Source organism: Electrona antarctica, assembly GCF_951216825.1.
Source record: "Electrona antarctica genome assembly, chromosome: 22".
NCBI lineage: Eukaryota > Metazoa > Chordata > Actinopteri > Myctophiformes > Myctophidae > Electrona > Electrona antarctica.
Genome location: NC_136805.1, coordinates 34708085 through 34720571, shown reverse-complemented (window position 1 = coordinate 34720571; position 12487 = coordinate 34708085). Strand labels below are relative to the sequence as shown.

Genomic DNA, 12487 nt, shown 5'->3' with positions numbered 1-12487 from the left:
TTGAACATATTTTTTTTAAATCTTGAAACTGCTGATTCAGAAGGCATTTGTAGAATGTGCCTCAGATGTTAATGGGTTCAAAATAAAGTGAAGGTAAAGTCCATTGAGTATTTTAGTTTCTAAAACAGTCCCAATACTTGATTCTGATTGGCTGGTTTGCCATGGTAAATCTCACGATAATCCACACCTTCAATCACTTTATATCATAACCAGCTGTGTTACATTGATCCCGCAGCTTTGTAGCTGAACTGGGGAAGGGGAGCACTTGATTGCCTTACAAACACTGGCCGTGCGGGCGTCTAAGCACATCAAGTGCCTCCTATTCCCCCGTCTGAGTAAAAAAACTGTGGCTCGCTCTGGTGGGTGCAAAATGGCACAAAGTGTAGCTACTTTGGTGAATAGTTTTGAGGTTAATATTGCTATATGTATGTAACCGTTTTAGAAAAGCAATAAGCCACTCGAGGTCCCAGCTTACCGGGTATTTTATAATGGCTGAAAGGGTCGAAGATACTCCGCTAGGCGTCGGGTCTCACTATGCCTCTCAGCCATAATAAAATACCCGGTAACCTGAGACCTATGGTGGCTTATTGCTTTAATATCCCATAGACTAGACTAGAGGCTATAGTATGCACGTGACATCATCGTACCCGGAAGATATGCTGGAACGCCTACTGAGACGCAAAAAATACAAAATAAAATCCTGGCATTGACAGCCTATACATCGAAAAAAAAGTCCTATCTGATTATTGTCAGAGTTTCAGAAGAACACAACGTCCTATCATTATGTGCAATTGAGAAACGGGTGGTATGCAAGAGCGTTGAGTGATTTCCGATGCAAACTTCCAATGCTCCATGCTGGCTGCTCAATGGTTTGCCACTCATGGTGGTGATGGGGGGGGGGGGGGGGGAGGCGGGGGGTGTCCAGGTGAAAAAAAAATCACTTTGCACTTTAACCCATTTTGATCAGATTCCCAGATCAGATTCTAAAAATGTCTTCTACATCCTGACAGTTTTCTGAAAAAGCTATGTTTCTATGTCAGTCGTTCTTCGATTTTTCAAAAATAGCAGACCTACAAGCTCGTAGCGCGCCACTCGGTGGCGCGCTATGAGCTTGTAGATCTGCTATTTTTCAATAGCTAAAGCATAACATAATGCTAACACCAAAAGGGGTTCCCGCCCAGAATGGGTTAAAAGCACACAATGTAAGCTCAGTGGGAGCCATGTACCGGTACAGTAATAAGCCCGTAGATGAACAGCGAAGCACTGATTGCCCACATAATGCCTACCTGTCAAGAAGTCCTGAATGGCAGCAATAAGAGGCTCGCCGTTTCTTGGAGTCACAAGGTTGGCTTTAGTCTGGGGAGAAAAGGTTCAAGAATATCAGAACGTCTGGTCTGTCTGTCTGTCTGTCTGTCTGCCTGCCTGCCTGCCTGTCTGTCTGTCTGTCTGTCTGTGCCTAGTAGCAGGGCTGCAACTGTTGATCATTTCCTTAGTAATTAATCTATTAAGTGCTTTTTGTGATTGATTGAATGATTTAGAAGCATGTTTTTTTTTCATATACCTTTTCTAATTGACTAAATCGATTAGTAATATTAACTACTTAATACATTGTTGTACAACAGTATGAATCATATAAAAATAGTGCATCTACGAGCTCGGAATATGTTCGCAGTGCGTCACTTCATGCCACGCTGCGAGCTTGTACATCTGCTATTTTTGAACAATCTTGAAAGTGTGAGAACTACTGATTTAGAAGGCCTGAGATCTTAATGGGTTTAATGGGTTTAACTGTTGAACCCATAACTAGCCCATTCAGGACGGGAACCCCTTTTGGTGTTTTAATCATTATGTTAGGCCTATACTTTAGCATACATAGCACGGCACCGAGTGCCGCGCTACAAGCTTGTAGATCTGCTATTTTTGAAAAATGTGGTGCAAATCCTTCAATATATATTCTTTCAGAGCAAACGTTTTTAACTCAAATCTTTGCTTCTGGGGGGGGGGGGTCCCTGGAACAACATATTTTCAGATGGGGATCGGCGGCCAATTACATATAATTTTTGGGGTCCTTGACATGAAATATAGAGAACCACTGATATAGAAACATTTTTTTCAGAAAACTGTGACATAGAAGACATTTTTTTTAGAATCAGCCTCAGCTCTAAATGGGCTAGGATGTCCCGATCACGTTTTCCTCCCGATCCGATTCTGATCATTTGATTTTCAGAATGTGCCGATACTGATTTTTCCCAAACCGATATTCATATTTAGATTACACTTAAGCCATATCACAATAGTACAATATCCAAAATCAATATCCAGTACGAAATCCAGTACGAAAATACATCGCATGGATGCACCTGGGACTCAGTGATGTATCCCAAGGTCATCGGGGTTTCGGGTCTCACGAACATCATACCCCTCACTCGGGTGACCCAGCCGGGGTGATCAAGTCCCGAACGACGTCCCAGTAGCTACCCTCGATCAGACCCACTAGGGAAAGACCAGGGCCACACAATCCGTTGGAACCACTCCGGAACTACTCTGCCGGGACTGGGAGGCACAATTCTGGCATGTGGAGGGACTAGGCTCTGTGGGTTGACTCCTGTCCGGGCCCCTCTTACGTCTCACCAGGTCCACCCCTGCTCTCACCAGGAGAAGCTGTCATAGAAATTTAGACTGCAAACATATAATAATACCCCTTTATTGCACTCTGATGTTATCTTATCTGTGACACCCCTGTGGTGCTGTTTTGGTTACTTTGTTACTGTCCCAAATTCCTTAGGGCTATGTGGGGGTTGTCTCTTGTGGGAGTGAAACTATAAAGGCTGTGAGCCTATGTTAACTTTTTGAGTCAGACTGGGGTCTTCCGTTGCATTGAATTGGTCATGTAAGTTCCTGACTCCTTACTCGAGTAAAATCCTAATACTTCCAAACTATGAATCCTTGTGTTGCCTCATTATTATGTCTTCCTGAGCATGTGTCCCACAGATTGCCATAACATTTTGGAGGTTTCCCACCGAGATTATGCTGGACTTGGCGGTCGTCGGCTTGGTGAGTAAGTTCATTCTTTCGGGCTGGGCCGACGACGCGCTCAAGTGAGTATATGGGTGTCTGTTTGGATGTTCAGGAAATGAGGTATTGCTTTTATTCAGGGTTTTAAGGTATTAGTGATGAAATTTGGTTGTGATCACGATAGGCATTTTTTGATGGCCTATTTAAAAGAGGGAAACGAAAGTTTTGCCTTTCATGTGCATGCCATGAGAGACGGAGGAACAGTGTTTGGTTGGTTGAATGACTCAAGATGGTTAGACAAGGAGGTCTGACAAATGGTACTAGTGTACATTTGGAAAAAAGAATAGTCTATTCAATAAATCACTCATTACGTTGCCTGCTGTCTAAAAAGGGGGACTTGATCCTGCCTGGGGTATCCTGTTGTTTTATGAAGCAACAAAAAAAATTGGCTAGCCAGAGTGTGTGTGTGTGTGTGTATTGTCTGTGAGTGTTAAATGTATGGCCTAAAAGGGAGACAAGTTGTCTTGCCTAACTTCGTAGCTACTGAGAAGGGAGGTTGATCCTCGCCTTATACTAGGGTACCTTTGCTAACAGAAGCATAAAACAATTGTGAAGCGCTATGTATGGATATATCATTTGAAAATGAATGTGAATGGTCTGTCATGAAAACTGATTGAGTGTTGAATGGAGTGGTCTGCTGTATGTGAGTGTGTGAGAGACAGAAAAGGAGTGTGAGAGGAAATTGTGAAAAAGGGATGTTAAATAGTTAACAGCCTAGAATGAAAATGAAGATATGAGAATTGATATAGAGATATATTAAGGTAAAGTAATACGTTTTAAATCATATGATGTCATATGATTCTCGAGACGAGAAAATGGAAATAGTTCCAAATAGGGATAAAAATAAGGAAGTAAATAGTACCTACAGTATGTGTATGAGTGAAAATGCTCAAACTTGTGAAGAACATTTTTAGGGCCAGGAGAAGATATTTAGGTGCATTATGTACAGTTTCTGTGTCGAAATGTGGGCTAGAGTAGTCAAGGTGAAAATGGTAGTCAAAATAGTTTTAGTCTATTACCTCACTCAGTTATTCTGAGTGTGGGGCTAATAGTAGCCTTGATGAAAGAGTAGCATCGATGACTGGTTTACCAGTTATCACTTCATTTTGATCAAGTGACTGTCTAATATAGACTTATTTATCCTTAACATGGCATGGTAGTTAGCCCCTGAGGGCTATTACGGTTCCCTTTTAAGGGGAGTTGTCGTGAAATTTAAAATTGTTTTATGTAGAAAGAATTTAATCTAAATTCCCCAGGCAGGCCATGCCCTGATTGATATTAAAAGTTAGTTTAAGTGTTTAAAATTAAGTGGCTCTTTAGTTCCTAGAGAAGTGAGCCTTGCTAAGCCATGCACCATACAGTATAGGTCAGGAGGCTATCACCTGGTTTTCTGTAATATACGCAGCTTGATGTATAAGTATGCCCCTGGATATTCATGTTGTAAATCGCTCTGAATTAAGAGCGTCTGCTCAATAGTAAATTGGACAGTGTGACAGTTAGTGGAGTGAGATTGAGATAAAGATTACTTGAGACTGAAAGAAAGTTTTTTTAAATGACATATCTACTGCGTGCGCGCGAACCTAGTTATTATAAGCACGTTGTTTAATTGTAGACAGATTGGAGAAAAGAAAAATGCCAAACAGTATGGTAATGTTAAAATGTTTAAGGTAAAACAGAATGGATAGGTAAGATTAGGATAGAGGAACACCGAATAGGCCGAAAATATTACAGAGCAGTGTATGCAATCAATGCATTCAAAAGAGCTGAAAATGTTTTATGGACCCATAATAGTGATCCTTAAAAGCCCAATAAAAGGCCTACAATATAACGAACCTTCATTTACCACCTACAGTATATTGCGTCCTTTTCACCCCTAGGCCAACTCGTAGTGTTAAGGTTAATTTAAGAACGTAAAATGGGCTGGGGGAGTAGTAAAGTAAGCTCCAAGCCGTCGGCCTGTGAAAGCAGAAAAGATGCAAAGAATGTGGAGTCTTCACTCCATGTGGTACACAAATAATGCCTGGGGCTAGTGTTTTAGTCAGTATAGGGAGAACCAGCTGGTGTTCTATTTAAGGACTTAAAGTGTAAAAAAATGTAGTGTAAGTCATAAGTATACCCAGTTTGTGTTGGGTTGTAATCTACAGTATGTCTTAAAGTGTAATCTACAGTAGGCCTATGTCTTAAAGTATATACAGATTTGCATAAAATAAAATAAGTATGCCCACATGCTGATAGCTTGTGACAGTGATTGATTTGATGACATTATTTTAAGGACAGGAACCCAAAAGTTAAATATGGAATAGAATATAGCAGCTATAATTGCAAACTTTAGTGTACAGTGGATTGCAATATTACGCAAAAATAAATGTACAGCTGTCGACAACACCTCATCCTGTTCCGTTGGAAAGAGGATACCGCATGTACGGGCCAAACTACTGGTTTTGTTTTTTCCAGTATGAGGGTGCAACTCTGTGTCAGGGTTGAGATGAGAACGAACTGAACATTGGGAACTGAGCATGGACATTGATGCACTGACATTGAGATGGAACATTGTGGCACACAGTGATGGGGGATCACTGGACAATGATACGATCGGAATCTGAAGGAAACAAAGATTCTTGAATCGGAATCCCGACATGAAGGAGTACGCGTTTGTGACAACTGAATTGCGACAGAAGTGCTATTTTTGTGCCTGATTGGGTTTCTCTCTGATGAAGGAGGGGTGAGGTGAAGCTGACAGGTGTGCATTGGGATCAATTGTGAGTACAGGATTGCATTTGTTCCACTTATGGCTGCTATAAAACAAAAATAGGTTGTATTTACTAAAAATATAGTAGTGATAAATACTGTGAATTGGTTGTCAATCTCACTGACAACTGGCAAACTCTTAAAAACAGAGTTTGACTTTTTGTGTCCCATGCAGGACGTAAAATGATCTTATCAGTAAACAAAGGGATTTCCAGCTGTTTCAGGGCACTTATCTAAGTTCCTGTGACATATGGTCAATAGCAGAGATAATAAAACCCCCTTCTGGAGATATTGTTTAAGTGCTGCCTAGGGGCTTCATTCGGCTAAAAATTCAGACCAAGGTATAGTGAAAGTACAAGTTAATGTAGTTCAGTTAGTGGTGCCGAAGTTATGAGTAGTTTTAGCAAAAAGGTCTATTGATTACATGGCTGTTATTGATGTATTGGCTGTATGAGTTAAATTTAAGACATACTGTACTGATGTAACCTGTTTACATGATCAGATTGTGATCAAGCTTTAGGAGTAGCCTATTGTCAAGGAATTTGGGTTGACCTGGTTGAACCTTCCAAGAAGCACCAGGGCAGCTGTGTTTCTTATCTCCATGATGGTAGGCCAGCTGTGTTTTGATTAGCCTGGGGAGGGTGATGTTATGGGTGATGCTATGTTGAGAATGTAAAGGCATACTATGATCAGCTGCACAGGGTCAGATACTACAATACTAATACATTGGTGGAGTTCAATAGTAGGCCTATAGTACTAGATAAGTGAGATAGATCATTGAATCACTTCAGCATGTGTGTGCAGTAATTACGCTCTGTAGTCATGAAGGTCATGATCAAGGTAAAATCTTAGAAGTTGAAACGGTGTAAAATCAGTCAATCTCTACATTATATTGTTTAGAGAATTACTTAGGATGCAAGTACAGTATACTGCAGGCATAGTTTTGTTAAATAACAATTGATTTGAGTAGTATTTGTAATGATGCATGACAGTTTGGTTGACGCTACATTGTGTTATACTCTTGTCTTCAAGACCGGTGAATTTGAATTGATAAATTGAATGTGTGTCACAGATGAGATGAGATGAGATTCAACGGATTGTCAGTGTACAGTACAAGCAAAGTACAGCGGAAAGTATTTTCGCATCTCACCAATAGTGCGAACATATCAGTAGAAGGATACATTAATAAGTAGGCTACAGTAGTAAGAGCAGGTATGAGCTGAATAAGGATTTGGGCAGGAAGAGAAGAACCCATTGACAAAATAGGTCATATTGTGATCTATTTTTTGGACACCCCAAGGTGGAGTATCATATGAGAAATAGAAGTATATGGTGTATTTAAAATAGGACAAGGTATGTGTTTCACTGTAAACATTATTCATATACGTGTGATAAAAGGGGTTTGTTTCGAGGGACGCCTTGAAACAAACAAAAGTATGTAAGAGTGTACTAAAATTGTTATGTTTCCTGTATGAATATTCTGATCCAAGTTTCTTAGGTCCATGGTGGAGGCGATCCAGATTGATGGAACATGAGATTGATTTCTCTCATATGTTTGTGGCATGGTGTTACTAACGAAATTGACTAAATTGAAATTGTGCATGTGTTGAAATTGTGCATGGGTTGAAATTGTGCATGTACGCCGAATGTTATCTTGCTGTATTTGCAGGAAAAAGTATCAAAATCTGTGAGTGTTACGTGGGTAAGTTATGCAACAACTTGATGTTTCCTGGTGGAATAATAGCATAGGAGGATATTCTAAATCATGTTCTGTTGCAGTTATGCGATTAGTTCTGAACAACGGTATTGTTTGATGATGCCATACTAAAGAGACATATAAGAATGTGTTCAGAGATAAGATATCTACGCAATAGATAGTTGCACAAACACACATATGCTTACTGAGAGTTAGAGTTGTACGTTAGAGCTGAGCATAGCTGCCTGGTTGAGTCAGAAAGAGCATTGAGAAGTGGTGGACTAGCAGTAAATGAAATTCGATAATACATGTTTATTGCTGCTGTAGCTACGTAGTATTGAGTCCACCATCAACATTCAAATTAGTAGTAATGTGACTGTATCTGAGCTGGATATGACATAGCGAAGGGAATATGATCCAGGTAGAGTAGGGCTTTTCAATGGTGTTGTAGTTTTTTCTTTCAGCTCCATAATAATGAGAAGAGTCGTGTTGGAATAACATGACGAATGATGAAGTGGATCTGATGACATGGCTAAGTATCGTTTGGGGATGATATGGAATATGTATTAATGAGAAGTTGTCAACTAAGTCAACTAACTAAGGTCCACTTAGATGCGGAGTCGGGTTGAATGAATGATAGTATGTAGACTGGTTTATGAATGAATAGTTAATTTTGGTACTTACATTTCCGTGTTTAAAAGACAGTTGTGTTACATGATCAAGCCAAAGCTTATTATGCCTATCCATGTTGAGATAACACAAGGTAATAATGTGCCAGCTGATTGTTGTGGACAGAAGATAAGTACGATTGATTAATGCAGGTTAAGTTCAAGACCCGACTTAAACTACCCATAACAGACCAGGGGTTGCTGTGACTGCTCCTGCAGGCTGGGGGCTTAAATGCAGGCATGCCCACGGAGCGGGACCCGTGATTTATATAAGGTCAGGGGCCATCTCGAATGAATGCCCGGCTCCGGTTAGGTGTGGTTAATGACATATTACTCGCATTGGTTTTCATTCTTTTTCAGAAATGAGTGGTTAGTCTGCTGTCCGCGACGTGTCCACGCTGATGTCCCTATGGGGGATCAAGTGCTGTTAGCACTCTGGACTCTGAATCCTGCGATCATGTGCTCGGGAGCCGTTTCTGAATGATGTTGCATCACCTGTGCGGTGACAATTTCTGGTCTTTTGGGAGGCTTTGACGTGTGCAGCTGTTCTGTCAAATGGCCGATCTGCAAGCTCACGACATGTCTGGAGCTTGTGGATGTGATGCACATTGTGCTTGAGCTTTGTGCTTTGAGCTCTGTGAAAGAGCTACTTCCGGTTTGGATTGCTCTGTGCGGTGTTGACCACATGGCACCTGCAAGTGGACAGTTCTGAACGGACATTTTTTGGTGCTGAGATGTTTTTTGTCTGAGGGCTACGACGTTTTGCTATATGTTTAATTTGGCTTTGCCTTGTTTTGTTTGTTGTTGTGAAACGATTGTACCACTGTGTATCGTAGGCCTTGTGTGCGGTCGCTCATAGATGAGGGCCATGTAGGAATTTTCCCTGTTTGTCTAACCCATTGGGTTCCAGGTTTTTTTGCCTACATATGCGATGTACTGTGGTGTTTAGGGGTTTTTAAATGTTTAAAAGTGGGGTAATGTCATAGAAATTTAGACTGCAAACATATAATAATACCCCTTTATTGCACTCTGATGTTATCTTATCTGTGACACCCCTGTGGTGCTGTTTTGGTTACTTTGTTACTGTCCCAAATTCCTTAGGGCTATGTGGGGGTTGTCTCTTGTGGGAGTGAAACTATAAAGGCTGTGAGCCTATGTTAACTTTTTGAGTCAGACTGGGGTCTTCCGTTGCATTGAATTGGTCATGTAAGTTCCTGACTCCTTACTCGAGTAAAATCCTAATACTTCCAAACTATGAATCCTTGTGTTGCCTCATTATTATGTCTTCCTGAGCATGTGTCCCACAGATTGCCATAACAAAGCGTCTGGCTGCAGTCAGACACTATAGAGCGTCGCAGTCCCGCCTCCTACCCTGGACCAGGAAATTATTCTCCGTTCATTTTCCTCATAGACATTTCAGAAAGTATTTATTTAAAGACGTTTACGCCGCGGACAAAGCCAACTCGAGTCGTGACAAATCATGACAACAAACACAATCTTTTGGGCCGAAAAAAACGGCAGGTTACAACACTTTTTTTGTTGTTTTTCTTCTTTGTAATTATTTGTTTGGTCCATAATATTGTTTGTGTTGTCATGAGTTGTCACGACTCGAGTTGGCTTTGTCCGCGGCGTAACCGTCTTTAAATAAATACTTTAAGAAATGTCTATGAGGAAAATGCATTGGGTTTCATTTCCTGGTCCAGGGTAGGAGGCGGGACTGCGACGCTCTATTGCTCACCAGGGCTACAGCCAAGAGCACCAGACTCCCAGCACCAGACACTTCATTCAGGAGTAGTGGATTCCGTTGCACCAATACATAACTCACCCCCATCATCAGGAGGACCATGGGGCCCGTTGCACGAATACATAACTCACCCCCATCATCAGGAGGACCATGGGGCCCGTTGCACCAATACATAACTCACCCCCATCATCAGGAGGACCATGGGGCCCGTTGCACCAATACATAACTCACCCCCATCATCAGGAGGACCATGGGGCCCGTTGCACCAATACATAACTCACCCCCATCATCAGGAGGACCATGGGGCCCGTTGCACCAATACATAACTCACCCCCATCAGAATCAGGGCCTCTGCCTTGGCCTCCTCCGTCTGCGGTAGGTGGAGGTTCATCTCATCGCCGTCAAAGTCGGCGTTGTACGGCGTGCACACGCACTCGTTGAAGCGGAACGTCCTGTGAGGCTTCACTTTGGCCTGTGGGGTTTGGGACACACCGATAATGAACAGTTCACTCTGGCCTGTGGGGTTTGGGACACACCGATAATGAACAGTTCACTCTGGCCTGTGGGGTTTGGGACACACCGATAATGAACAGTTCACTCTGGCCTGTGGGGTTTGGGACACACCGATAATGAACAGTTCACTCTGGCCTGTGGGGTTTGGGACACACCGATAATGAACAGTTCACTCTGGCCTGTGGGGTTTGGGACACACCGATAATGAACAGTTCACTCTGGCCTGTGGGGTATGGGACACACCGATAATGAACAGTTCACTTTGGCCTGTGGGGTTTGGGACACACCGATAATGAACAGTTCACTCTGGCCTGTGGGGTTTGGGACACACCGATAATGAACAGTTCACTCTGGCCTGTGGGGTATGGGACACACCGATAATGAACAGTTCACTTTGGCCTGTGGGGTTTGGGACACACCGATAATGAACAGTTCACTCTGGCCTGTGGGGTTTGGGACACACCGATAATGAACAGTTCACTCTGGCCTGTGGGGTTTGGGACACACCGATAATGAACAGTTCACTCTGGCCTGTGGGGTTTGGGACACACCGATAATGAACAGTTCACTCTGGCCTGTGGGGTTTGGGACACACCGATTATGAACAGTTCACTCTGGCCTGTGGGGTTTGGGACACACCGATAATGAACAGTTCACTCTGGCCTGTGGGGTTTGGGACACACCAATGTTGATGTTGGCACAAAATACTTTTTAAGATGGTGTCCACAGACAAATATTGGGGGTCCTTGTTTGAGAAGCACTGCTCTAACAAACACAAGAGGGAGGAGCTTACGATGTGGGCCATGATGCTGAGTTTGTGCAGGGACGGCTGTCGGTTGAACAGCACGATGTCTCCGTCGATCATGTGTCGCTCGACCACATCGCCAAACCTCAGCTCCTGGGCCATCTTCTCGCGGTTGCCGTATTTCAGAAACCTAATGAAAAAGACAAGTGGATATAGTCCGGCAGCCAGGGTTGTGTGGTGGGGAATTTGGTATACTAGTCCTTACCCGTTCTAATAAATGAACACCAAATTAGGTACAGTGTGGGTAATGCTGTGTATAGATCACATTATTGTTTGGGAGGGAATTGTTAAGGGCTGTAGGGATGTGGAATGACGCGCGCGCAACCCGTCGTGAGCCAGTTAATCGAGGTGATGTTTTTGTTTTTTTTATGAATTGTGTTTTATGACATGCGGTGCAGTAGGCTATCCGCGCGTCAAAGTCCTTGGCTTTGACGCGCGAGTGACTGCAGGACAGAGTCACAGGACATGGCCATCTGTAATGCACCCACGCACCCCCCACCACAATGACTGAGTGACTACAGGACAGAGTCACAGGACATGGCCATCTGTAATGCACCCACGCACCCCCCACCACAATGACTGAGTGACTGCAGGACAGAGTCACAGGACATGGCCATCTGTAATGCACCCACGCACCCCCCACCACAATGACTGAGTGACTGCAGGACAGAGTCACAGGACATGGCCATCTGTAACGCACCCACGGACCCCCCACCCCAGTGTGCTGGTCAATGCCTTTGTGAAAAGTGTGAGTGTTTGGTGAAAGCAGCAGTGGACCCAGCATGATGCAGTAACATGTAAGATAGTAGCGTGGTCACGGTGGTGGAACTGGAAGTCATCAGGTTGTCCTTCGTGAGCAACATGTGGGGAGTCTGCGCCTCCGCGGAGAGCAGCAGATGAAATAGGGGTGTGGGTGTGTGTGTGTGTGTGTGTGTGTGCAGGTCGGCAGTGTCAGTGGTGGGGCAGGCCACTGTTTGTCGTGTTGCAGCGGTAGCAGAGGAAGCATGCCAGTGGGGTAACACCGAGAACAGTGGCCTGTGATGCAGGTGTCGCTAGGGGGCGGAGGTGTGAGGGTGCGTGTTTTCCCATGGAAGTAGATGGGGAATTTTGTATGCACTAATAAAGTAATTAGTAATGTTTATAAGTTGTTCAATGGGAAAAAGGGCTTCGTTAAGACCTCCATAATATTATGGTCAATGGCTGTGTCAGAAGTGAGGGTGATTGGTGCAGGCAGTGAG

General features: G+C 43.2%; 1 protein-coding gene across 2 annotated transcripts in view; it reads right to left on the bottom strand.

The window, feature by feature from the left end:
- polr3a (polymerase (RNA) III (DNA directed) polypeptide A) overlaps nucleotides 1-12487 on the bottom strand; it is a 60406-nt gene that overhangs the window by 40498 nt on the left and 7421 nt on the right. For both annotated transcript variants that reach the window (XM_079493072.1, XM_079493073.1), the window contains exons 10-12: nucleotides 11238-11379; nucleotides 10263-10403; nucleotides 1287-1356 (exon numbers count right to left, since the gene is read on the bottom strand). In XM_079493072.1, coding sequence (XP_079349198.1) covers nucleotides 1287-1356; nucleotides 10263-10403; nucleotides 11238-11379 — 353 coding nt within the window. The remainder of the gene's footprint in view (nucleotides 1-1286; nucleotides 1357-10262; nucleotides 10404-11237; nucleotides 11380-12487) is intronic.